Genomic DNA, 26362 nt, shown 5'->3' on the forward strand with positions numbered 1-26362 from the left:
GTAAAACTACGAAAATTAGCTGGGGGTGGTGGTGTGTGCCTGTAAATCCCAGCCACTAGGGAGGCCGAGGCAGGAGAATTGCTTGAGCCTGGGAGGCGGAGGTTGCAGTTGGCTGAGATCGTGCCACTGCACTCCAGCCCGGGCGACAGTGAGATTCCACCTCAAAAAAAAGAAAATCTCTCTTCCAGATTTGGCTGAGGGAACTCTACAGAACACCCTCCTGTGGGAGTGAGTGATGGGAGTCCAGGCCTCACGGCACACAGCAAGGTGAGGGCTGGGCCAACCTTGACTTTGAAGCCTCGAGGCCTAATTACCTCTCATGGTGGGTCCTGCTGGGGGACCCGACCTGGAGGGCTGCTGGAAGAGGAAGATGATGGGTTTTTTTTTTTTTTTTTATACTTTAAGTTCTAGGGTACATGTGCATAACGTGCAGGTTTGTTACATATGTATACTTGTGCCATGTTGGTGTGTTGCACCCATCAACTCGTCAGCACCCATCAACTCGTCATTTACATCAGGTATAACTCCCAGTGCAATCCCTCCCCGCTCCCCCCTCCCCGTGATAGGCCCCTTCCCGAGTCCAAGTGATCTCATTGTTCAGTTCCCACCTATGAGTGGGAACGTGCGGTGTCTGGTTTTCTGTTCTTGCGACAGTTTGCTGAGAATGATGGTTTCCAGCTGCATCCATGTCCCTACAAAGGACACAAACTCATCCTTTTTTATGGCTGCACAGTATTCCATGGTGTATATGTGCCACATTTTCTTAATCCAGTCTGTCACTGATGGACATCTGGGTTGATTCCAAGCCTTTGCTATTGTGAATAGTGCTGCAATAAACATACGTGTGCATGTGTCTTTATAGCAGCCTGATTTATAATCCTTTGGGTATATACCCAGTAATGGGATGGCTGGGTCATATGGTACTTCTAGTTCTTCACCAAGTGCCAATGTCTGTTGGGTAAATACACCTGTACACGGAGCGCAAACCTAAGAAGAGCAGGCATCCCTGAGTGCCTACTGCATGCTGGGCTGTGTGCAGACACCACCCATGCGCCAACTCTTTGGGTACTCAGAACCACCCTATAAGTAGGCCTCACTGCTGTCCCCATTTCAGGAATCTGAGGCTTGGAGGGGTAGCAGTGACCTGTTCTGATCAGGCAGCGAAGAACAGCAGAGCTGGGATGTGACCCCAGGACTGGGGACTGTGGTGCCCAAACCCTTGCTCCATATGGGGTGGGCTCTCAGCTCAGATCTCTTCTCGGCTTTTCGCTCAAGACCCCCTGAGCGGCCAGAACTGCCACTTCCTGCTCCAGCCTCCATTCTTTCAGTTACCTGAGCCCTGACCCATGCCCCGCTACCAGCCTCTTCAAAAGCGGGCCCGTCTAGTCCCTTCCACGTCCTCTGCACTGAGGCTCTGACCTGCCCGGAGCAACTGCTTGGAGCATGTTTGTGGAATGACACATGGAATGCGCCCGACACGACCTGGCGCACAGTGGGACTCTGTGACAGACGCCATCACCTCTAGGAATGCAGCTGAAATCACACACCCTCAGAAACAGCCAGGGCAGCTTTCTGAGCACTCAGAGGAATCGCACGTACTCATAAAAATAACCATGAGGTGGTGCGCATTAGACGCCTACTATGTGCCAGCTTCCAGCTGCTTAGCCAGCTCTATGTCTCCAAACTCCTAACAGCTTCATGAAGCAAGAGTTATGAATCCCATCTCGCAAACCAGGAAACAGGGTGGAACTCCCTGTCAGATCTAGAGGCAGCTGCACCGCCAGTGATGGGGGTAGGCTCCCTCCCCTCCTGGGCCTCAGTTTCCCCCAGACACAGTGAAGGGTTTAGAGGAAGTGATCCCAGAGGGTCTTTGCCCTGGGGAGACCAGGCTTCTCACTGTGACTAGTGGGAGTCTGGCCGGGGTTCCCAACACTGCCCGTCCTGGGAAGCTACACTGTGCAGCTCCACAGTGGGGTCAAAGCTCCTAGTGGATGTGGGTGGAGGTGGCTGAGGCTCCAGCTGTTCACATGCATATGGATGACCCAGATTTGCATTTCTTGTCAGAGCCCATCCAACCCAATTAGAGGCCAGCTCCTCTGGTGGGGCAGCTTCCTAGATGGCAGCACGTGTGTTAGGGGCATGGTCCAGCAGGCTCTGGGACACCACTGCACTCCCAGGGCTGCCATGGGACCCTGTTCCCAGGGTGGCCTCTGCTCAGGTGTGGGGCACCTCAGGACACCAGTCTCCTGGGGGCAGCTGCCTGGGTGGCAGAGTCCTGGCCCTGATGCACCTGGGGGTTCTCAGCAGAAGGGAAAGGGTGAACTGTATTCTTGGCCTGGAAGGCCTGGCTGCTCTCTGTTGCCACCTCCAAGACCTCCCTCCCCTCCTGGGTCAGCCCCCCGCAAGTTCCACTTTTGCCCCTGCAGCCAAGTGATCCTGGGCTGGTCATCCACACACAGGGACACTGGCTCCAGGATTTCTCTGAGGACTCCGGGAGATGATGTTGGTGATAAGTGTCTGTGCGGCTCTAAACTGCGAGACAGGCATGGGGCTGGCCCCAGAACAGTGTGCCCAGGGTGGCCCCAAATGTGATCACTGCTGACTAATGACCGACCACCTCGATGGTCTTTCAGAAAACTGCTTTTTTTTTTTTTTTTGAGACAGAGTTTTGCTCTTGTTGCCCAGGCTGGAGCACTGTGGCGCAATCTCGGCTCATTGCAATCTCCGCCTCCCGGGTTCAAGCGAGTCTCCTGCCTCAGCCTCCCGAGTAGCTGGGATTACAGGCGACCACCACCACAACTGGCTAAATTTTTTTGTATTTTTGGTAGAGATAGGGTTTCACCATGTTGGCCAGGCTCATCCTGAACGCCTGACCTCAGGTGATCCACCACCCTCGGCCTCCCAAACTGCTGGGATTACAGGCGTGAGCCACCGCACCCAGCCCAGAAAACTGGTTTTTGTTGCTCACTGTCCCTGCTCTGTGTGAAACCCTGTTCTGGCTTCTGGGGAAAATAACACCCCCAACCGCACCCCAGGGCACAAGTTGGCAGAGGGGTAACCACTGCTCTGGCTCTGATGTTGAGACTCCAATGCTGGCGCATGGAGACGGGCTCAAACCTCAATTCCGCCACTTCCTGGCTGTGGGCCTTGGGTGAGCCTTCTGGGCCTCAGTTTCCTCTTCCGTATAGTTGAAATCATAACAGTATCCCCTTCAGGCGGCTGCTGGGGGTTACATGGATGAGTGAATGCAAGCTCTTGGAAGAGGGCCTGGCACTAGGTGCTGGGACATGTCATTCTCCAGCTGCTGTGGTGACGGTGACTGTGCTGCTATCTGTCGAATGAGCCTAGGGGTGGCACCTGCTTCCCTGGGGAGCAGTGGACAAGCCCGCAGTTTCTCGGCTGTTGATATCATCGCCCTGCCGTTCCCACCCCTCGGAGGTCTACCGACCCGGGGGCTGGCAGTAACCTTGGGGGCTGCAGTTAGGCCGTGGGGCTGACATGCACCTGCGGACGGGTAAAAGACACAACCTTGCGACTCTGTCACCCAGGACCATTTGTCAAGGGACCGTGCTAGGCAAGAGCGGCCCTCAGCCTCCCTTCCAGGGCTGCGCTGTGGGGCAACGCCATAGAGACCACTTTTGACTCCTCGGGCCCCTCCGCCAGGGCGCGGGGGCCCTCTGCTCTCCCACAAAGGCAGAGGAGACGGGTCGAGGGGCTGGGGGACAGGGAGGCTAACCCTGCAGCATCACCACTCACTGTGCTGCCTGTCACCGTGGGCACGAGGCAGGAGGCCTGAGCTGCCTGGGGCAGGCACATGGGATTTGAGAGGAGGAGGATGGAGGGACCACTGGAACAAGGGTCCTGGGGAGCAGCAGGAAACTGGTGAGCAGGAGCCAATGAGACGGCTGAGGTCTCGGAGCCACCACCACCCCAATCCCACCTCCCAAGAAATGTCGCTGGCTTTCTCAGGAAGAGGCAAGGCATGACTGGGAGACTGGGGGGCGGGGACAATGTCTCAGACCACTGTAGCTACCCTCACCCAGAAAGCTCTGACAAACCCACGCTCTCTCCTCCAAGTCAGATCAAATTAGGCCACAAACACCCCCCACCCTGCGCTAATTTGAGTTTAAAATGTTTGAACCACAATCAGCCTCAGCCATAGACAAATCTTTTTTTTTTTTTTTAAACAGGAGCATAAAATTACATGCTATAAAGAATAAAAATGCATTCGCCCAATTAATTTTCTGAAATCTCATTAAAAAATTTAGCCTGACTAAGTCAGACTTCTGACCTGAATTTTAATCATCTTTACACTGGATGGGTCTTTTTTCCCTGATATTTGCAATGCATCATTAATTTTAAGGCAACCGTTTCTATGATTTTAAAAAGCACACTTCATCAGGATGACATTTCTTATAAACGAATTTCACCTTTAAAGACATCTGACACCGTGGGTAAGGAACTTCTAATGGATTTGGTAGATGCGTATATAGTGATATATTTTAAATCTGTGTTGCACAAAAGGGCACGATTTACAAAGAGTCCACATTGTCAGACTTCCGAGGCCAGTCCAGCTCAGCTCCTCACGATCCGGCTAACTTCAGACCCAAAGCCAGTCATCCCTTTTGAAGAACCTAGCTGCCCGAAGGGGCACCGTGGGATCCCGCAGGCCTGGACCCAATCCCAACTCTGCCCCCTGATGGCGCGATGGCAGATTATGACATCAGCTTCCTTCCCTGCAAAATGGAGCATTCAATAAGCAACTCCTCTGAGTCGGCCGGAGTACTAAATGAGATGAGTCCCAGGCACTGGGCCGTTTGTACAACCACCACCATTACTGGCTCAGCTTAGATGTCTGCACCGCACTCCGTGGGCCATTGGCTCATGGGATCAGTGAGCCAATGCCCATCATATGGAAGATTCCTAATAACAAAACCCAAAACGATCTAAATCACTGTGGTTCCCCCGGGACAATTCTCATTAACTGAGTCTGGAAAAGGCTAAGCTTAAACATACGAAAGATGATCTGGAACCAGGTCCAATGACTCACAAGCAAAGACATGAAGGACGAAACCACAAAGAGATCCAGCTGCCACCCCGACACCCCCTCTCCCTCATCCCTTCCACTACCAAGTGTGGCTGCTTTCCCCTGTAAGTCTCTGGAACCCTCTCTCCCCATGTCCAGCCCCCAGTGCTGCAGCCCCATGAGGCATCATGTCGCCTAGTGAAGAAGGGGTCTCCTCACTCCCTATTTTCACCTTCCTTGAGCCTTGAGCACAAGCCACCAGTGATCTAATCCAGAACCCAACCCAAGCACCCCCTTGCCACCTGAAAACCCATAATGGACTCATCTGCTACAGATTCAATTTCAAATGAGATAGCATGGATTTGAGACCTTCATAAACACTATTCTTTTACCTTATCTAAGCATGGGTATTTCAACACCTTCTCTAACCTGATTGACCATGCACCTTCAGGTCTGGGGCCTCTCTCTGTCCCCCCACAAATTCCTTATCATCCATCTAGCAGAACTGGCCTCCCCATTCTCTGGGCTCTCCCAGCATCTGTCCATCCCTCCCGGGGAGCTTCCACGAAGAGCTTCTCAGTAGACTGGGAACCCCCCAAAGGTAGGCACTGGGCACCTCCCATGGCAGAAACAAAACAAACGCTTGCTGAATTGACAACAGTTAGCAGACACGGAATTTTTTTTTTTAAATTTTTATTTTTTGCGATGGAGTCTCACTCTGTTGCCCAGGCTGGAGTACAATGGTGCAATCTCGGCTCACTGCAACCTCTGCCTCCCGGGTTGAAGCGATTCTCATGCCTCGGCCTCCCGAGTAGCTGAGATTACAGGTGAGCACCACCACATCCAGCTAATTTTTGTATTTTTAGTAGAGAAGGGGATTCACCATGTTGGCCAGGCTGGTCTTGAACTCCAGACCTCAGGTGATCCACCCACCTTGGCCTCCCAAAGTGCTGGGATTACAGGCATGAGCCACCATGCCTGGCTCCACTAACTTAATTTTAATAGCTGTTGATATTTGGTCATTAAACCTTAACCAACTAGCATCACTGCTTTGGGAAGGTTTTGACAAAGATTTCGGCCCTTGCAATGCACACCTAGAAAGAGCTGACCCCATCCCCTGAAAAGTTCTCTTGGAAGAGCGCCCAAATATAACTGAACTTGGCACATCCCAAGCGGGTTTGCAAAGACTTTCCAGACAGAAGACACATTAGCTGGGGCTTTCTCAGGCAAGAATACCTTTCCCCTTCTTGGAAATTCACGTGATTCATAGTGTGTCAGCTGAGGCTTACACTTCATTCCCAATGAAAGCTCTCTGCAGCAAATTGGTAAAATCTAAAAAGCATGAGGCCTTTTAAGCTTCTTTCCTCAATTCCATTCATTCATTCATTAGAAACCTCTATAAAAGCAAGCATGTTCAGCTTTCCTAAGTATATATGAATTTCATATATGGTTCTGCCGCATTCAGCAAATATTTTTTCACTGCTGCTGGCTCTCAAGGCTAGAAAGCTTCCTGAAAAGAACAAGCCACTAGCCTCGGGCATAGAAGGTTAACAAAAACCACAGTTCCGGTGTTTGTAGTTTCTTTCTTTCTACACTGGGGGTATTATCCAGCTCGGAGGTCTTTAGCTATGAAAACAGAAATGATTTTTAAAATATAAGATCCATGACATAACATTTCCTCAATACCCACGACGTGAGGTGCCGTGTTGGATGTTTACAGTAACTATCTCGCTTAGTCTTCCCAGCCGCCTCATGAGGGAGATAATATTATTATCCCATTTTATAGATGAGGAAACTGAGGCTCAGAGAGGTCGCTTTCCCAGTCTCACCGGCTAATGAGAGATGGAGAGCTGGGTACGGAACCAGCCTGGCCCACATCAAAGCATTCTGAGCCCGGCTCCTTCCTCTGAGGACGGTTTCAGGGAAGCAGCGGTGCCTCCTGCTATTAAGGAAAATGCCTGGCCCATTAATTCAAGGTGTTTCTATGTCCTGAAACAGACGAGACACGGTCAGGATGTCTCCCCAGACAGTGTTACCCCAGGGCTTCAGGAGCCGAGGAGAAAGTCCTCCATTCCCATCCCAACCTGGAGCTGCCGCAGCACATGGGTGGCCTTGCGTCCCCATTCTGCAAACCCAGCCAGATGCTGGTGGGACTGGGGGCATCGTTGCCCGACAGCCGCTGCCCAGAGCCGCCCAGCTCTGAGTAATCGTATCTAATTACACTTAACTATGTCATTACCCTCTCCAACATGTGCGACGAGACGTCGTGAACGCCGCCACCGCAGCCCACCGCCTCTTCGCCTTGTTCGTGAAATAATTACGGGGCCCTCTCCTCTGCCAAATGAGGTTGTAATTAACCCTAATTGCTCGAAATGCAACTGGCTAATTCTGGGAGATTAATCAAGGGGGATTCAATTGTTAGTGAATGACTTAATATGACAAATTGCTACATTACTCGAGGAGGCCCTGCTGCCCCCAGCCATCAGCACCATGTCCTGGTAGACTCTGGACCCACAGTGTCCTGGGGCTTCCCAGCTTTCTGGGATCTGCCTCCCCAAATTCTACCTAGGAAACGGGCCCTTGCATGAGTAAAAATAGCATAGATGCTCCTTGGACCCTCTGCATGCTTGTGTGTATCCATATACACACCCCCCCACCAGAGACACACACAAACGCAGCGTCCACTAGCTCACGTGTCGCCTCTGTGTGAATCTGCAGCATCACTGCCCTCCTTGGGCTGATGTAGCTGTCCACCACGGAGCATGGCTTGGTGATAATGCAAGCACAGGAGAAGGATTTCAGACCTATCTGCCTCCTTAGCCCAGAAGCTTTGTGCAGTGCATAACCTGTACAACTATACATGGCGACCTTGCCATTGAGGTCAAACATCAGCCAATCTGAAGTCTTCCAAGAGGGATGAGGCTTAATAAGAAGCTATGACCAAGACCTCCATGGCTCAGGAGGGTGGCCATCTCTGAGCCTCCCCTGAATTTAGGTCTCACATCCTTTGGACAAAAAGCCAACACCACGTAAGAGAACTTCTCATCATTCTAAGCTGGCCACAGGACCTTCCAGGATCTGGCTTCGGTCAGCCTGTCCAGACAAGCTCTCTGTCCCCTCCAGGCCTTTGCATGCCGCTTCCGTGAGGACGTGTCTCTGGCCCCGGATCAGGTGCCGTGCTGGGCTCCCCAGGCCCGCAAGGTTCTTCTGCTCAGTTCCTTATCTTTCTCTCCCATGAGGCTGTGTGCTGCCTAACAGCAGACCTGAGTGTGTCTTGCACACAGCCCCATCCTACGTGGTTACGCCACACACGCATCCACAGTTCCTTAACTCAGCGAGCATGCAGGGCCTCTCTGTGCCCGGCGTGGGATGGTGCCACCAGCGAAGCCCCGCTCCAGGGGAGCTCTCTGTCTAGAAAGTGAGGCAGACCCAGGAACTAGTGCCCCAGTGAGATGTATGTGATCACGGCCATCACCCAGGTGTGTGGACAAGGTGTGCGGGCAGCCCCAGAGCAGACAGCAGGGTGGAGGTGGAGGTCTCCCCAGAGGGAGCAGCATTTGCACCCACTTGGAAGAGGGGCCAGGGAGGGAGTGCCAGGCCCGGGCAGCATGGGGTGCACGAGGCAGTTCAGAAACCTAGAAGTCACCTTCAGAAAAGCTCCTGAAGGCTGCCCGGTTCTCCAAGGTATCTACAGAGAGCGTGAGGCAGGCGTTAAGAAGCCAGTGTTCTCCCAAACGCTGAAAGGGACTGAAACACAGTTAAGACCAAAATGGGAGGCAATGTTGGCTCACTGTAAGAAAGAATTTTCTGACCCTCAGGATAGTCAGCCCATTGCTGAGTCCCTCGCTGTCCTCAGGGCCTCCACAGAACCCTCTGTACCCTTCCAACCACGCTGATCCCCGAGATAAAGCTGTTCCATCCACTCGGAACACCCAGGGGCATGATTAGGGTCCAGGGTCCCAGCCTAGAGTTTGGCAGAGGAGGCTTCTCTGAGTATTACTGAATTCAATGATGAGCTCACTAGATAGGGTAGTGAGCTCCCCATCACTGGAAGCATTCAAGAAGAGGTTCTGTTTCAGGAAGCTGAAGGGTTTCCACCAGTAGGAGTTTGCACAAAGGAGGCTCAGGGATCTGTATTCCTTGGGGAATCTTCAGTGTGCTGCAGACAAAGGTGAGGGGCTTACCTGCGGGTCAGGAGGGTGCGCAGGCCCCAGGGTGTGGCAGAGGTTGTTGGAACTCCCTCCGTGGGGCATGTGGCCGGGCTGTCCTGCCATCCTGCATGCCAGCCTCACAAGGGCACGAGCTGCAACAGAAAACAGCGGCCTGGTCACTTTCTCTGAGACCCTCAGAAGGAGGAGGGGCTTTTGCTCACTCCATTTTACAGACGCGTGAGCTGAGGTGCAAAGCCGTTTAGTAATTTGCCCACGGCCACCCAGCTCTGAAGTGGCAGGGCTACAACTGGACATCCCCGGGTGACACAGTCGCCCTCTGTTAGACCGTCCTAAGTCACTAGGATTATTCCCACCGGAAGAAGCTCCAGGCAGGTAAACGTCCATCAGCAGCCCCCAAGGCCAGGAAGGAAGACACTGGATTCAACCCCACATTTGCTGGAGTCCAAAGGCTTGTTCTTTCCACAGCACTGCCCCTGCTTCTTGAGGAGCCGTTCTGTACCCCTATCCCCCATTGTCACCCTCACCTATACCCACGCTGGCAGCCTGGGTGCTCAGAAGAGAAAGGCCTTGATCAGGCTGCAGACAGCGGCTCTGGGAAGGAGCCCATGTCCTTGTCCTGGCTGGGCCCTGGCACACCACACGTGTGACACAGGGAAGGCCAGGGTCAAGAGGTCCTGTTTGCCGTCCTACTTAGACCTCTGTGCAAAGGAACAGCCCCCCTCAGCCTCCAGGGCTTGTGCTGCCCTGGGAGAGTCAGAGACGCTGGTCACAGGTAGTCACAGCAGCCACAGGTCCCTGGTTAAGCACCCACTAGGCACCCAGTCCTGAGCTCAAGGCCATCGGAGCATCTCCTCCAATATTTTAGCCTCTGGCCTCCACCATCAGACAAGTGCTTCCGGGGCAGGGTCTGAGGTTATGTGCACAGAAGCTACATGACCTAGCCACCGGGATCCTTCCTGATGCCAGGGGAAAAGCCCTCCTCCTCCCTGGGAGGAGAGATCTGCGCTCGCCTCACAAGCATTTCTGCAGCACCTCCTGTATGCCAGGGCTCCCACGTGGTGTGCATGAAAGGCACTAGATCACGCAAGTGGTGAGGCCTCCGTTCCTGGCCGCTGCTCCTCCTCCCCGACAAGCCCTGGATGTCCCCAGGGCACCTCTCGTGTGACCACATCCTAGGCAGAACCCCTTGAGGTCTGGCCTAGGCTCCCAGAGCAGCTCTGCTGTACCCCTGGAGAATCAGAAGTCCTGAGGAACGGAGGGCCCCCCTGCAGTGGCCCTTATTCAACAGCTAAGGGACTGAGCATGAAAGCCAGTCCCCTGTCTCAGGTTGGGGCCCTCTTAAGCTGTGACTCGCATCCTAGAGCCCCTGGCGTGGTCAGCGGGTTTTGTCTGAGATGGAACCTTTGGTCCATCTCCTGCCCATTCCTGGCCTTGCCCTCCCTCCTCCCTGAGTGGTTCCCCCAGGGGCACTTCATACATCCCACGCCTACATATCCCCATCTCAGGTTTGGCTTCTGGAGGACCCAGCCGAAGATGTCATCTCTCTCCAGACAGACCCCACCTTCTGCTGTCTCACCTGGTCACCTACGCCCCAGTCAAATTCCAAACCAAGAGTCTTCCCTGAGTCTGCTGGGCCAGCAGCCCTGCCACTCCCTCCCGGGTAGACCCACGCCCCCATTAACACGGGGGTGTTCCAGGAGGTGCGAAAGGCATCAACACCCGCCGGGCTGTCACAGCCAGCTCCAAGAGGTCCGGCCACTGTGTCTCAGGGTACAAGTCACTCTTCCTTCCCCCCTACTGTAGTCTGTTTCCAGCTACAGTGGTTGACCAACCAGATCTCTCAGGCTCAAAGGATGTCCACCAAACCCTAACTCGCCCGCTGAGCTGGGCCTCCCAAGTTGTGCCCTCAAAGGCACCCTGAGGCTCCCCAGAACTTGCAGGCTGGCTCCCAGCACCCTTCTCCCTCTGTATCCTCAGGGCGGCCCAGCTCCCCTCCCTGCCCCACACCTTCCACAGGCTGTTCCGGGGTAAACCTGCTCTCTCAAGATAGATTACAGGACGTGAGAGCGCAGGGAAGTGGATGGTATGGACTGTAGAACACGCCCAACTCAGGGTCGGGGGGCCCTCGCTGGCTGCAAGTCCTGCCAAGCCCGGCTCATACAGTCTCCTGCTTGGGCAGCTGCAGAAACTCAACCAACTTTGACCCACAGACTCGGCCATTTGATGTGGTTCATCCCAGTGTGGACAGACCAATCAGCAGGTCTCTTGCTGTCTTTACTCTGTGCACACAGAGCACTGTTAGATCAGTGTTACATGGAGGGGCATTATGGGTGCACCTGCCTCTTCCCTCCCCACCCCTGCCTCTGCCTCAGCACAGGCCTCATCTCCCACCTGGGTCTCCCAGCGCTCAGTGCTCTCCCTGCCAAGCCCTCAAATGCAGATGGGACCGTGGCACCCTCAGTGTCTCCACCATTTGTGCTGAGTTCCTGTACTGGAGAGCAGGTGACATCCCCAGATGACACAGTGGAAGACCCAGGGTATGAAGAGCCCCAGGACAAACAGATAAACACGGAGCACCTTCTCCAGGCATCTTTGTTAGGGGGAAACACGAGAGGGAGCAGAATGTAAAATGCGCATGAATTTGAAGATAAAACAGAGCCTCCTGTAGGCTCTGCAGCTGTTTCCGGCTGCAGCCCCAGAACCCCCAAGGTGACATGTTCACTGTCCTCTGCCCTTAGGGAGACCTCCAGGGAAAGGGTGGAGAACTGTCTTCAGTGAGAAGGTTCCACCTTTATCTCAGAAGGCACCAGGCTCGGCCCACAGGTCACCCCTGCGAGACCCACACACACATCGGCTTACCTGCCCACCTGCCCTGGGGCCTCCCATGTACAGGAAACCTTGGCAGTGAATCTCGACCCTGTCACTCACCAGCTGAGACCTTGGGCAAATCCCACTGCGGGGGAGCCTAGCAGGTACCTGGGAATGTCACTCCTGCCCTCCCCACGTGGCGCTGACCGCATTCTCCAACAGCTGTGGCCAGAGGCCATGGTCTGCACACTCTCAGGAGCTCACCTGTGGCCTCACACAGGCAGGGCTCCAGGAGCAGTGCAAGGGGGACCAGGAATAAGAGCTAATAATTGCAGGGCCCTGATCATGCTGGGCCCTGTCCTACACTCTTCACCTCTATTAGCCCATCTGATTTTGTCAACAACCCCATGAGGTAAGGTCTATTATGGTCCCATTTTCCAGATGAGAAAACTGAGGCACGAAAAGGTTAAGAGATTTGCCCGGGTCCCATGGATCACAGGCAAGAGGAGCCAGGACTTGAACCGACAACTGCATCTTTGTCCAAAACTACGGCACTGCACTCCCCACAGGTCTTACACGGCAACACCATCAGCTTTCCAGTCGGCTCCACCCAGAATGGGCCCTCTGTCCACCTGAGAATGGGGCCTGTGCTGCTGATGCACAGGGGTGATCTCAGGGCTGGCGGACCACAAGGGCCCATTTCCCCCACAGGGTCCCCAGGGGCTGGAGCCCCCAGAGACTCTGCCCCACTGACCACAGAAAGCTGATGCAGCACCACTGTCTACACTGCCTTTGCTGCCAAACCCCAGTCATTACAAGCTGCTCTGTCCAGAACCTAATGGAACCTGCGGCACCGTTAGCCTCCAGGGAGGAGCCAGTGGGTGCTGATGTTCCTTGTTCTAGGAAAGCAGCAGCCACGGAGGACTCTGCAAGCCCCTGCTCACTGACAGCCAGAGAGGGTCCCTGCTGAGGGGAAGGAGGCAGGAAGGTGCGGGGGGAAAGGAGGAAGGGAGAAAGGAAGGGATGAGGGTTCATGTGAGCCAGGTCTTTCCCATTCACCCTCGGGGCTGTTAGTAGACCCATTTTATGGATGGGGAAACCGAGGCTCAGAGAGAAGAGGCTCGATGCCATTAGGCTAATAAGCTGCAGAGAAAGGATTCAAATCCAGCTCTCAGTGACTCTAAACCCCGTCTTTGTTCCAAGGAACCACTGCCTCTTGGGGCTCTCCATGGGTATTGGATTTTAGGCATTTTGTTCTATTGGTCCACTCCCCAACAGAAACCCAAGCCCTTTGCTCTGGAAATTCCTGCCAGAAACTGCTTCTTAGGGGGCTCAGATGCAGAAAGACCAAGGCAAAGGGTACGTGGAAGGACGAGCCACAGGGAGCAGGGAAAAGACCCTTAGCACATGTGTGCAGGCACCTCCGGGTAACACTGGGGACTGCCTGTCCCTGGGATCCCGCGGCTCCTGCCAAGCTGCAGAACAATGAGGTAGTGGCTGCCAAGCCCAAGTCAGGGGCCAAAAATCCATGGAATGCAAGACCCAGAGCCGCAGGCCACACTGAACACCACCTCAAAGAGGGCTTTTCTTCTGCCTCAAGCAACGGCCCTGCATTTGCAAGGCACTGTGGATAGCTGCACAGTGAGGCTTCCCAGCTCCAGTTCCTGGCTTTGAACAACAATAGGCTGCCGCCTGCTGTGTGTCCCCAGGCACCTAGGGACCAGATTGGGAGGAGCCTCAGGGTTCAGTGAGGCTGGTGGGGAGCTGGACTGCGGGGGTCCAGGTCCTGGCCTGGTTTCATCTAACCACGCTGTGTCTCAGTTTCTTCATCTGGAAAATGGGCTAACAGTCAGATCGTCCTCTTAGGGTCACTGTAAACTCCTTAGCACAGAGCCTGGCACATGGGAAGGGACCTCTGAGGCTTTAGCTATGAGGCCACTTAGCTATTGAAGCTACCCTCGCTGTACAATGGAGAAGTGATCACCTCCATGTGACAGACACGGGGACTGAGGCAGGGACTTGCCCAGGGTCGCTCCTGCCCTGGGTAACGCAGCTGGTAAGTGACAGAGCTGGGGCTGCTGGACCCAAGATGGCCGCTCTATGTCCCACGCTGCATGGCCTCTTTAGGACTGCCCTGGAGCAAACATCATCATCTTCATGAGCCGTGGCTGACGAAGCAAAGCCCACCGCTGTACCGCACCCTGCCCGGCCATGGTGAGGCTCTCACTAATGTGGGCTGTGACCCTAGGGAGACACGAGCACTTGGGTTTAATCCAGGCACCTGCTGGAAGGGATCGGCTGCTGTAATGGGCTGGCTCTGAGGTTCCAAGTGGCCTTTCTGACCAAGGCTGTCATGCGGCCCTTGCCTCTGAATTTTTGGAAACTTCACCTAGGGGAAGTCCCCCCTGTGCCCCCTGCTAAATGCCACACTTCATGGAGACTGGTGGCTCATCGTGGCCCGGCCAGTGAAGCACGACCTCAGACACCAGGCGGGCTCTGTCCAAGGACCCCGCTTGGAGCAGGTTTCGGGGCATGAGCTTGCAAGGATCCATGTGTACCGGGGTCCACGGAAGTGCATTCATATACTGGCTCTTAACCTCTCCTTGCTCTGAACCCCGCAGGCGGTAACAGTGTGTGTCCCGCCTGCCTCTTCTGCTCCTGTGTGTGCACGCGCACAGGCATGGTCAGGGGTCAGCTAATGCCCACCAGGCTCTGAGCACAGGCATGGTCTCGCTCTGTCCACTGAAGCAGAGGGTAGAGGTGGCAAAGGAAGTTGTGGCTCCCAGACTGACAGGTGTTGCCAAGCCCAGGGAGAACCACACTCCTGGCCTTGGAGGTCAGCCTCGGCCAGACACTGTACTCCCCCGCAGTTTCCGAGCGAGGCCCCTCCTCTGGGCCTCCAGCCGAGGGGACAGCCTCACACAGGTTGTTTTCCCTAAAGCAGGAAGCCGTCCTTGTGGCTTCGCACTCAGGCACACACAGCTTTCTCTCTGCCCCGAGCGAATGGTACTGGCAGCACCAGTGCCAGCACCAGGGGCGATGTCTGTTGGTCCAGCTGGCTCCTGGTGGCAGGGGCCTAGGATGGATGCCCACTGCCTGGGGCCTTCAGGCAGCCTGCAGAGGCTCCGCTGACTGACACGTGCCCCAGGGAGCTGGAGATTGGAGGCTCGGCAAGGACAGCTCACTGCACCTGGCCGCTGGCTGGGTCAAGGCTGGACCGACTTCAACATCAGCCAACATCCACGGGTGAGACGGCATCTCCCAAGAAACCTGCAAAGTGCCATCACCCTTGTTTTGCTGATGAGGAAACTAAGGCTCCAAGGAGAAACATGGTTTTTGCCAAAGTTAAGTCCACACAGTGGAGAGAGCTGCCATTTGAACCTGCTCCTCAGACCAGCCAGACTGAGCAATCACAGAAAGAAACAGCACAAGCCCAGGGGCTGTAAGGAATGCCACGCCCAGGCAGGCTGGCTGGCAGGGAGGACCAGAATAACAGCCCCCGCCAACACAGCGTGTACCACGCATGCACCAGGCAGGTGCCCAGTGCTGCGTGTACCTCGTTCACCCTTACAGACACCTAGGCAGGCACCGCTATGTTCCACATTGTTCAGAGGAAAAACCAAAGTTCAGACAGGTTAAGTGGCGGGTGCCAGGTCACACAGCAGGCGGCAGGCAGAACTGACACTCGAAACCAAGCCTGCCTTGGTCCGAACTGCCTTGGAAGAGGGTGTGAATAAATGCCTGAATGAATGAATTCTGGCCCAGAGCTGTGGCGCTGGCGGCTGGGCCCTTCCCCAGCCCCGGCCCCCCTTCTTGTCTGGTCTCAGGATAAGCAGACGTTGCCCATTCATCACTTGACAGGAAGCAGCCTGATCTCAGGCCAGAGTCATGGGGGCCTGTCGAGCTGGAGGGGACAAGCCACAGATGGTGTCTGGTTTCCGGCTGGGTCCTGTGTTCCTTCACGCTCGCCTCAGCCCTCCACCCGCAACGCCATGCATCCCACCCCGATTCTGTAGCTCCATGACCAGCGGAAGCCTGGCTTCTCTACGGTGCAGGGACGCAGGACCATGAGCCACTCCTGGAAGGTGGCCATGCAGACAGGTTCCCCGCTGCCCCCTTCCTCAGGGTGGCGGGGCCTCCCCCAGGGTGGGCCTGCAGGATCAGGAGGCCAGCTGATTGGGGGCCACGTGGTGCCTACCCAGAAACAGGGCCGCTGTAGCCTCCAGGACCCACCCTGGTCTTCATCCAGTCCCACCCATTGTTCCTCCAAATGTCTTCACTCACCCCGGGGCCTCTACCCTGTGCTGGCCTTGTCCCTACAGTCACCTTCAGCCTCCAACTCCCCTCCAGCCCAACCTCCAGCCCGCCATGGAAAGGTTTTCCTAACACACAAGCCTGAACCTGCAGATCTCTCCCGAAACTCCACAGCACGAGGTCCGCACACTGGAGGAAGCCATTCCCTGACCACCTGGCACAAGCCTGCCCTCATGCATTTGCCCCCAATATCCGCCAGGCCCTATATGCAGCCATATTAAATGACCGCCCCCCCTCCCCAGCGACACAGCACCTGGCGCTTCCACGTCATTCCATGCACCAGCCCTGGACTGAAGACCCACTGGTGCCTCTCAATGGGCAAAGTCCCACTCATCTGCCAGGACCGGGTCTCTGGGCCCTCCTTCATCTCAGCACTCCTTTTTTCTTTTTTTTTTCAGATGGAGTCTTGCTCTGTCACCCAGGCTGGAGTGCAATGGTGCGATCTCTGCTCACTGCAACCTCCGCCTCCTGGGTTCAAGCGATTCTCCGGTCATTTGAACCTGCTTCTCAGAGCAGCCAGAGCAAGCAATTGCAGAAAGAAACTCAGCGCAAGCCCCAGGGGCTGGAAGGACGACCACACCCAGGCAGACTGGCTGGCAGGGAGGACCTAACACACTAGTCAGGCTCCCGAGTAGCTGAGATTACAAGCGCACACCACCACGCCCAGCTAATTTTTGTATTTTTAGTAGAGACGGGGTTTCACCATGGTGGTCAGGCTGGTCTCGAACTCCTTACCTCAGGTGATCCTCCTACCTTGGCCTCTCAAAGTGCTGGGATTACAGGCATGAGCCACCACGCCCGGCCATAGTCTTGGCACTTCTTATGGGACCTTGGGGAAGTCCCGTCCCCTCCCTGAACCTTAAACGTCCCCATCCACAAAGAGGAACAGCCCGAACTGGCAGGGAGGCTGCGAGGACTCTGTGAGTACACAGTGGGCATCCAGGGGGCACTAAGGCCCCTTCTTCCCTTTCCCATCTGGTGGTATCTACACAGGTTTCTCCCTAAAGGTGGGCTGTTACGGGCACAAACCGCTTCCTTTGTCACCATGTCTGCCTCCTCGGCCAGCCTTTAAGGGCAGGGACTGACCTTTGTGGTCATCTCTAAACCTCCAGTGCCTCACCCAGGGCCTGGTGAAAAGTGGGCACCCAGGGGGGGTCGGCGGAATGAATCTCTGACCAGTAGGTGGAGGGGGCTCTTCCCATCCTCCTGCTCTTCCCACCCTCCTGCAACCCCAAGAAACCTCTGCTGAAGGCTCGGCATCCCTGTGGTCACAGATCAGCCAAAAGTCACCGGCGATTCAAAACCAACTGGGCCATACACTGCAGGGTTCCCAGCGCCTTTTTGAAAATCGAGGAGCATTGCAATCACCTTTCACTTCCTCCTCGGGTAATAAAACCCAATTGTGGAAGAAGAAAATGCAGGAGCTGTAAACATCTTGTCTCTCAGTTAAAAGAGCAACAAGGCATTTTGGCTTCTGCCCAGAAGGTTCTTGACTCTGGGACCTAGTCAAGGCTGGGTTCGCTCCCAGCCTCCCTGAAGACGAAGCTGAGATCTGTTGAGTGCTTCCTCTGTGTCGGGAACTGCAGGCAGCAGCTCAGCATATCCCTGCTGTGAGGTCTGCAAGCCCTCCACTTTCACAGATGAAGAAACTGAGGTGCAGGGAAGTTAAATGGCTTGTCAAGCTCATGCAGCTGAGAAGCAGCATGGCCCGTTTCTGAACTCAGATCCAACCCTCTCCAAAGTCTGCATTTGAATCGTTTGCCTAAGGTGATCCTTTGGAGATCACAATGCAGCTGGGGAAAGCTGCGGTCTCACTCTAGGAGTCCCAGGCCCGCTAGCAGGTCCTTCATCCCAGAGACCCCTGCCTGATTGGGGAAATGATCTTGCTCTCACCTCCAGGCCTTGGCAGGCTCTGCTCCTCCTGCCTGGAATGAGCTGCCTCCCAGCAAACTTCTCTCCTGGGCATCTCCTCCAGGCAGCCTTCCTGGACTCACTCAGTCACTCCCAGCTCCACAGCCTGCTCACCCGTGCTGTCTCTGTCTAATCCTTGTGTCTTCTCTACTTGAACATGGAAATTTCCTTGGGGGTAGAGACTAAACAGCCCCAGCAGGTGGCAGAGGAGAGGCTGGGTAAGGGGCTGCTGACTTAGTACAGAAACACCTGAGGCCAGGAGGGAGAAGCCTGGCCCCCCAGGCCAACTCATGCCAGGGCGGGCCCCTGGGGAGAGCCTAGGGCTTAAGGGAAGGGATGAATTTCAAAGCAGAGACTCCTGTCTCAAACCGCGGCTATACCCTGCTGACCGACAGTGGAAGGAGGACCAAGTGGAAGGAGGACCAAGCGGAACAGCCCCGGGGCTGGAGGGCTTTGGTGTTCCCCATCCAGTGGCCTCCATGCAGGGAAAGCTTTCAAGCCCCTGGTCTCCCCTAATTTTGTCTCCTTCCCAGACAAAACCCACCCTGGAGAAAGAAAACTTGCTTTTTCTGCTTCCCTGGAAACTCAGAAGTTCTGGCCAAGCGCGGGGATTACTGAACGTAAAACCAGGTCCCAGGCTAGTGGCAAAGGTCCTGCCAGGCTGGTGGGACTGGCCAAATGGGCAGTGGTGGGTGGCAGAGGTGCAGCCAGGTCGAGGTACTTGGAGCCCCAGCCCTGGAGGTCCCTAGGGCCTGGTTCCCCATCCATCATTGGACACACCCCTGAGAGCAAGCGGCTCCCATAGCAGGAGGCAGAGAAAGTCTGGGTACCTTTTGAAGTGGCTCCTGAGAAGCTCCAGGGAAGGTCTGCTCAGCTCTGGGTTGAGGACGGACATGAGGTGCGGGTGCCTCCAGGGAGCCGGGTGGCCTCTCTGGGCTGGGCTGGGTGCAGGAAGAAGGGCCTCTGTCTCCGCATGGGACTTCCCCTTCCCAAGACTCCAGTCCCCAGACACCGCCAAAAGGAAACTCCCCCACCACGCACTGCTCTAAAAATAGCTCCGGCTGCCACCTCCAAGGCGAATGGAACTTGTCACAGCCACCACGGAGCCCCCTGCTCACCAGGGACTGGAATCGGATGGCAGTGCCACCCGATTAGACCAGTGTGGGCTCAGGGAGGGATAAGGGTCCTTTCCTTTGGTCCTTGTGCTCGCTCCCCACCTATCCACACCGGGGCCCAGCAAGATGCTGAATAGCATAACTGTTCTTGCTGTTTGTTTATTTATTTGAGATAGAGTTTTGCTCTTGTTGCCCAGGCTGGCGTGCAGCGGCATGATCTTGGCTAACCGCAACCTCCGCCTCCCAGGTTCAAGTGATTCTCCTGCCTCAGCCTCCTGAGTAGTTGGGATTACAGGCGCCCGCCACCACGTCCGGCTAATTTTCTATTTTTAGTAGAGATGGGGTTTCTCCATGTTGGTCAGGCTGGTCTCGAACTCCTGACCTCAGGTGATCTGCTGGCCTCAGCCTCCCAAAGTGCTGAGATTATAGGCGTGAGCCACCGTGCCCAGGTCTTGCTGTCCCTTTAAAAGCTTAACCCTTTCTATTCTCTCCTTTGTAAACTGGGCCCAAATCCTTGGTTGCCCATGAGATGAGAGCCCTGGCAGGTGGCAGTCCTGGTTCAAGTTCTGGCTTAGCCACATCCCAGCTGTGTACACCTGCGTTCTCAGGGGTAAAACAGCGACAATGGTAGTATCTACCGCCCAGGGTGCTGGCGGGTTACAAGACATCGCACGAGTCGAAAGAGCTTAGAGCCAGGCTGGGCACACAGCAGATACCCCATCAATGGGGTTGTTATTTGATTGTTATTGCATCCTTATTCGAGCCCTGCATTCTCCAAAATGAGGGTGCGGATCCAGGATCAGAGGACGCGGAGTGTTCCTGTCTTCCCTTTGGGACCCCAAAACGACGCAGACACAGCTCCTGCTCTTACAGGTCCCTAGGAGCAGGCCCTGGAACCGCTATCCACAAGCTAGAAAGAGCATGAAGCTGCCCAGGAAAAGGACCCACGGCTGCTGCTTCTGGCTGGACCAGCTTACGGGGAGCTTTGGACAACAGGTAGAAAACCTGAGTGGCCCAGAAGGACCAGTAGGGTTTGGACTAAAGGGGAAGGGGATTCCCAGTAGAAGACACCGTGGGATCAAGGGCACGGAGGCTAGAAAGACCCCCGCCCCACCGCCCAGTCTGTGAGAGGAATCTGGGCTCTGCAGGCCAGCCACAGCCCTTGGTCCCCAAGAGGGGCTCTCCGTGGCCAGCGCCTGCTTCCTTCTTCAGAACGTGCCACTTCTGCCCTGGGCAAACCACCCTCGTGCCCCATCTGCAGCTCCACCACCACCGGGACCGACACAGGCATACAGCAGCTGAGGCCCTGGAGGACGCACGAGTGAGATCCTGGCACTGAGGCTCCGCCACCTGCCACACACCTTCCTGCCAGCCGGCCCCAACTGTCGGGCAGATGCCAGGTACCAGCACCCTTGGGGGGGCTGAGGCTGGGCCCAGGCCAGCCGTCCACAGGCCCTGGGGGCTGGACTCCCAGTCAGGACCTGGTGCATGCGGCACCCCTGGAGGAGGTGGCCACAGATCCATGCCCCTACAACCCTGCTAGTGGGCGTTGCCAGCATCAATTCACAGAGAAGGCTCCAGATAGGCCAGGCCGGGGCCTCCTGAGAGTCACCGCGAGCCCCCAGCACCATCTCCATGCAGCTGTGCACAGCTCAGCACGTCCGAGTGGTGGCGTCTTCTTTACCCAGTCCTACCACCCGTACGGTGTGACAGGGCTGGCACAAAATGACAGCATCTGGGGCCACGCCACGGCAACCCCTGCACCTTCCAGTGTCGCTCTCCTGACCAGGATCCTCACTGAACCCTGGAGTTGGGCTTAGGAAGTATGTGGCCATTTTTAGCTCTGCGGGAGCGGCTTGTGCTCTGAGCTGCTCTGTGTGAGCTCTGGTGGCCCCGGAGTCAGAGCTCGGACTCCTGTAGGGCTGCATGGTCTTGGGAAAGTCACAGGCTATCTCTGGGCCTCAGTTTCCCCACCCGCAACATGGGTGGGCTGGACTCCACAGTCTAGAAGGGCTCTTCTTGTTCAGATGTTTCTTGTATGGTTGACAGAGGATCTGTGCCTCACTGGGTTGCTCTGAAATTAAGCTGGGGATCCTACGTCTCATCACGTGCTCATTTCTGGGCACTAGAAAACCAGATCTTTTCGGTCTGGCATTGCTAAGGGAATTTGTTCTTGGACCCTGGATCAGTTCTGAGCCCTCCAGCCCCTGCACACTGCCCTCCTTATGCACAGTAGCCACAGCCACATGGAGCTGTGGCTTGGATGCCTCCTGGGCTCCCCAACACACAGCTATGGAGGTGTGTGAATGGAGGCATGCACCCAGGGCACCCATCAGTGTCAGGTGCTGGGCCGGATCCTTCAGGGATAGTGGCAGCCTGTGTGCTCACAAAACAACCCTGGAAGGCAGACAGTGTATCCATTTGACAGATGAGGAAACTGAGGCTCAGGGAGTCCTAGCTGCAGAGGCAGAGCTTGGATGGGAATGCAGGCCTGAGTCCTGACCTGGACACCCTCAGCAGTGTGTCCAGAGCACCCTCCCCTCAGCGAAGGAGCAGATGGAGTGTGTACGTGTGTGTGTTTGTGTGTGTGTGTGTGTGTGTTGGCGGTGGGGGCGGGATCCAATCAAAGTGCTTAACTAGGTCAGGCGTGGTGGCTCACACCTGTAATCCTAGCACTTCGGGAGGCCGAGGTGGAAGGACCACTTAAGCCCAGGAGTTCGAGGCTGTGGAGAGCTAGTATTGTGCCACTGCACTCCACCTGGGTGAAAGAGCAAGACCCTGTTTCTACAAAAACAAAAAAACAAAACAACACAAAAAACCCCAAAGAGCTTAACTGCATTGCTGAATCACAGAAGCGGCCATTAATTTCAACGTGGGGCACTGAAGGGAGCTCCAGGGAGGCAATGTCCTGGATCTGGGAAGAGCAGGCCAGGCAGTGGGGAGGTGGAGCGGCAGCCGGCACGGGCTCAGGGGTCTGAGAGCCCTGAGTGCAAATCCGGTGCTGCCTCCGTCTGGCCATGTGAGTTTGGGCCAGTCCCAGGGTCATCCCTTTGCAGTTCCCTCTTCTATAAACTGGGAGCCACAGTAGGACCCATCTTGTAGCGCTGCTGTGAGGACCGAGTGAGGTATTTTACATGCAGGTAAAATTCCAGCCCAGGACTATCAGGGCCCAGGTATGCAGAAGAGCTTAATAAATGTGAGTACTGGGCTGAGCGGGGTGGCTCACGCCTGCAACCCCAGCACTTCGGGAGGCTGAGGTGAGTGAGTCACTTGAGGTCAGGAGTTCGAGACCAGCCTGGCCAACACGGTGAAATCCCATCTCTACTAAAAATACAAAAAATTAGCTGGGTGTGGTGGTGGGCACCTGTAATCCTAGCTGCTCGGGAGGCTGAGGCAGGAGAAGGGCGTGAACCCGGGAGGCGGAGCTTGCAGTGAATTGAGGTCAAGCCACTGCACTCCAGCCTGGGTGATGGAGTGAGACTCTGTCTCAATCAATCAATTAATCCATCCATCAATCAATGTGGGTACTGCTACCATTATAATTCCTGTAATCATAAACAACCAGCACTCATGCAACAGCAATATCCCTGCAACAAGTATTTCCAGCAACCCACTTTCCCGGGAGCTCCAGCCTTATGGACACCAGGCCTTTGGGCCTGTGGACCTAGAAGGTGGTGTCCAGGGCCTCTGGGGAGCTCGCTTTTGAGAGGGCGAGTGAGGCCGCTGGGCTCCTGCTGCATCCTTCCAGGAGCTGGGAGGTGACGGCAAAGCATTTTACAAAGTTACCAGGACAATGAAACTGAGCTGGCCCCCTCCCCCACTGTCTCTATAAAATAAATCTTGGCGCGCGGCTGGCGAGAGACCCTATATATTTACATGACGATTGTGCCTCATGATCACAGGGCTCACGGTTCCAGTGGCAGCATGTGGCAGAGATGACAGGGGTCCTAGGAGAGTCACTATTTTCCAGTGACTTTTATTGTCCATTATATCCCGGCGTTTACAGGGCTCTGCTCCAGGCCTGGCAGGAATATCGCACGCCATGGGGTTGGCCGACCTTAATATTCCAGTCTCGGTCCTGCAGATCCATCCTCAGGTCTCATCCATCCAACCAAGTCTTTGTGTGCTTTTGAGACGCCAGGGAGCTCCACGGCCTCTGGTGGACAGGGCTGGGGGTCTACAGGCACAGGTACTCCCACCCAAGCCATTGGCTTAGTTCCGGTCTGCTGTTTCAGCCTCGAGGGACACTCCTAACTCTGCGGCTGTTCTTAGGTGAGCACGGGGCTGTGCAAAGGAGAGGGCTATGGGGGTGCACTAAGCTGGCTTCTGGCTCATGGGGGCAGCTTGTTACATTTTAGGGATTTTGTGAGACAGCTGATACCACACTGGTTGCTTGATATCAGCCATGGTGGGAATCTTTACACCACGGGAACTGGCAAATGCTACAAGTCAGGGGTGTGTACAAATCTCCCTCGTCCCGGAACTGTTTGTTGAACACTCACCAGCGCACCCCAGGGAAGGAATAACTCAGTGGGCACCTGAGCACCCGAAAGGACACGGGCTCAAGAGACAGGTGTGAATCCTGACTTCCTCAGCCACCTGCAGTGTGACCTTCAGTAAGTAATTTCACTTTCTGAGCCTCAGCTTCCTTATCTGTAAAATGGGCCATACCTAAGCTCCTGGGGTTGCTGTGAAGATGAGAACACCTTATGGAAATTTCCCTGGGTGACACTCGGTATGTAATAGGTAACTTTTATCATTCATTCATTCAACACTTACTGAGCACCTACTCCATACCAGACTCTGCCTTGGTGACAGGGATACAGAAATGCCCCAGAGGGTGACATGACACATTTCTTCTGGGCGGGTTTTTTTTTTTCTTTTTTGAGACAGTGTCGCTCTGTCACCTAGGCTGGAGTGCAATGGTGTGATCTTGGCTCACCGCAACCTCCACCTCCCAGGTTCAAGTGATTCTCCTGCCTTACCCTCCCAAGTATCTGGGGTTACACCTGCATGCCACTACACCCAGCAAATTTTTGTATTGTTAGTAAAGATGGGGTTTCACCGTGTTGGCCAGGCTGGTCTCAAACTCCTGACCTCAGGTGATTCACCCACCTCGGCCTCCCAAAGTGCTGGGATTACAGGCGTGAGCCACCGCACCTGGCCTAGGCAATTTTTGATGGTCTACAGAGTGACTTTTGTCCACACTATCGTAGGAAGCCTCAAAAACCTTGAAAGGTGGGAAGAGTGGGAATGATGTTCATTTTTGAGATGAGGAGATGGGGGCTCAGGAGTGGCCATGACTTGCCCAAGGCCCCTACCAGGGGGTAGGTAGCAAGGCTGGGCTCGGCCCTGCATCTGCCTATGTTGTGCTCCAGGCCCACCTTGACACCCATCTCTGAATTCCCAGGCCCAACTAGGCTGGCCCCTGCTGGTGCCAGGGTAACCTGAAAGTGAGCCTGCACAAAGGACAGGAGGACCTGGGGGCCCCAATCCGGGGTTCGAGTCTTGTCTCCATGACCTCCTGGCCCCTAGGTCTTTCCCCTAGGGATCCCCGTCACTAGGCCAAGAGGGCTGCACCCTGGATGCTCCTGACCCTGATGTCCGAGGGTCTGTCCCCAGGCTTCCTGGCGTGGCCAGCTGTCCCTCTGTCCCCTGTCCCCCGCAGCCAGGGAGGACTTGGACATATCAACACCTGCTGTGCCTCAGCTGGATCCCAGGTGAGCCGGGGCCTCTTGGGCAGGAAGGAAGAGGGGAGTGAAGTAGGGTAGGGCTTGTGTACCTCATCTCACCCCCAGGCACCCATTTCACAGACGAGAAAACTGAAGCTCAGAGAGGGGAAGTCCCTACCAGTGTCAGCAGCTTCGGAGACAGATTCACACACTAGGCTGGCAGCCTCTGAAGCTCATGGCTGGGGCGCCCAGCAGAAATCAGAAGGTGACCAGGCCCCTCAGGTCTGACGCCCTGGAGTCTGCAGATGGGACCCCGAGTGGCTCAGGGGCACCGCAAGGAAACAGCAGAGCAAGAAAAGTGCAGGCCAGTCTGATGACTCAAATCACCTTTGACACGAGGAGGTGGGCGGAAGCACGCAGTATCTCTGGTAGGTTTCACCTTGCTTCTTAGAAGGATGTGTCACCAGATTCTGTTTAATCAGCACTCACCCGACCGTCGTCAGGGGTGGCACCTCTCAGCTGGCTTGTCTCTGTGGCAATCACAAATCACAGACTGGCAGGTGGGGCCACCTCCCTGTCAACAGGGGACACCTTCTCATTTCACAGCCGGGGGACCTGAGGCTGGGGGATTGGTTCAGGGACACATAGCAGGGACTCAAGTCTTCCAACTCCTTTGTCAAGAGGTTAATTTTTCTGTTTGTGGAGACAGGAAAGGAGGATCCTATAGAGCTTTAAAAGAAAGAGAAGGGAAAAAAAGAACTAACAGCTGAATAGAATTGCAACAAGGCCCCCAGCCAGCCCAAAGAGGTTTCAGACATTCTGTGCAGTTGGAATTCTTGTGGGCTGAAGGGTCACGCGATTTCCTTTGCAAAAGGCAGTGTTGAAAAAGTCTGACTGAGGGGGAGGGTGGGGAAGGGGGGGACTGTCCACGAGACTAGGAGTCATGAGTTTCAGCCTTGGCTGCCCCAATGACTTGCTGAGTGACCGCAGCAAAGTCCCTTGCCCTCTCTGGGCCTCAGTTTATCTGTATTTATTTACTGTGTACCCAGCATCGTCCTATGCACGTGAGTCATGTTAACTTCCTTTAATCCTCATAACAGCCTTGTGATACAGGTAAATTATTATCTCCGTTTTACAGAAGGGGAAAACTGAGGCCTACAGTATGCTGCCCAATAGAGGTGGGAAAAACTGGGATCTGAACCCAGGTTGTGTGGCTCCAGAACCCACACTCCTAGCTGCTGGTGGCCCGGCCCTCCCGTCTGCGGCCGGCCCTGGCTGCTGTCTCGTGTCCTTCCTGTCCTAACAGGCTTTGCATCTGTGGCTTGGACACCATGGAGCCAGCGG

At 55.3% G+C, this 26362-nt stretch overlaps 1 protein-coding gene across 3 annotated transcripts in view; it reads right to left on the reverse strand.

The window, feature by feature from the left end:
- The window catches only part of NEK6 (NIMA related kinase 6), a 984684-nt gene that overhangs the window by 49718 nt on the left and 908604 nt on the right, over window positions 1-26362 (reverse strand). Inside the window, exons 1-2 of one of the 3 annotated variants that reach the window (XM_050760617.1) lie at window positions 18214-18397; window positions 9211-9329 (exon numbers count right to left, since the gene is read on the reverse strand). In XM_050760617.1, coding sequence (XP_050616574.1) covers window positions 9211-9329; window positions 18214-18286 — 192 coding nt within the window. In that variant the 5' untranslated portion in view covers window positions 18287-18397. Of the gene's footprint in view, window positions 1-9210; window positions 9330-18213; window positions 18398-19061; window positions 19181-26362 lie in introns of those variants that run through there. The other 2 variants (XM_050760618.1, XM_050760619.1) reach the window with 2 other exon arrangements.

Source organism: Macaca thibetana, chromosome 15 (genome assembly GCF_024542745.1).
Source record: "Macaca thibetana thibetana isolate TM-01 chromosome 15, ASM2454274v1, whole genome shotgun sequence".
Lineage (NCBI taxonomy): Eukaryota > Metazoa > Chordata > Mammalia > Primates > Cercopithecidae > Macaca > Macaca thibetana.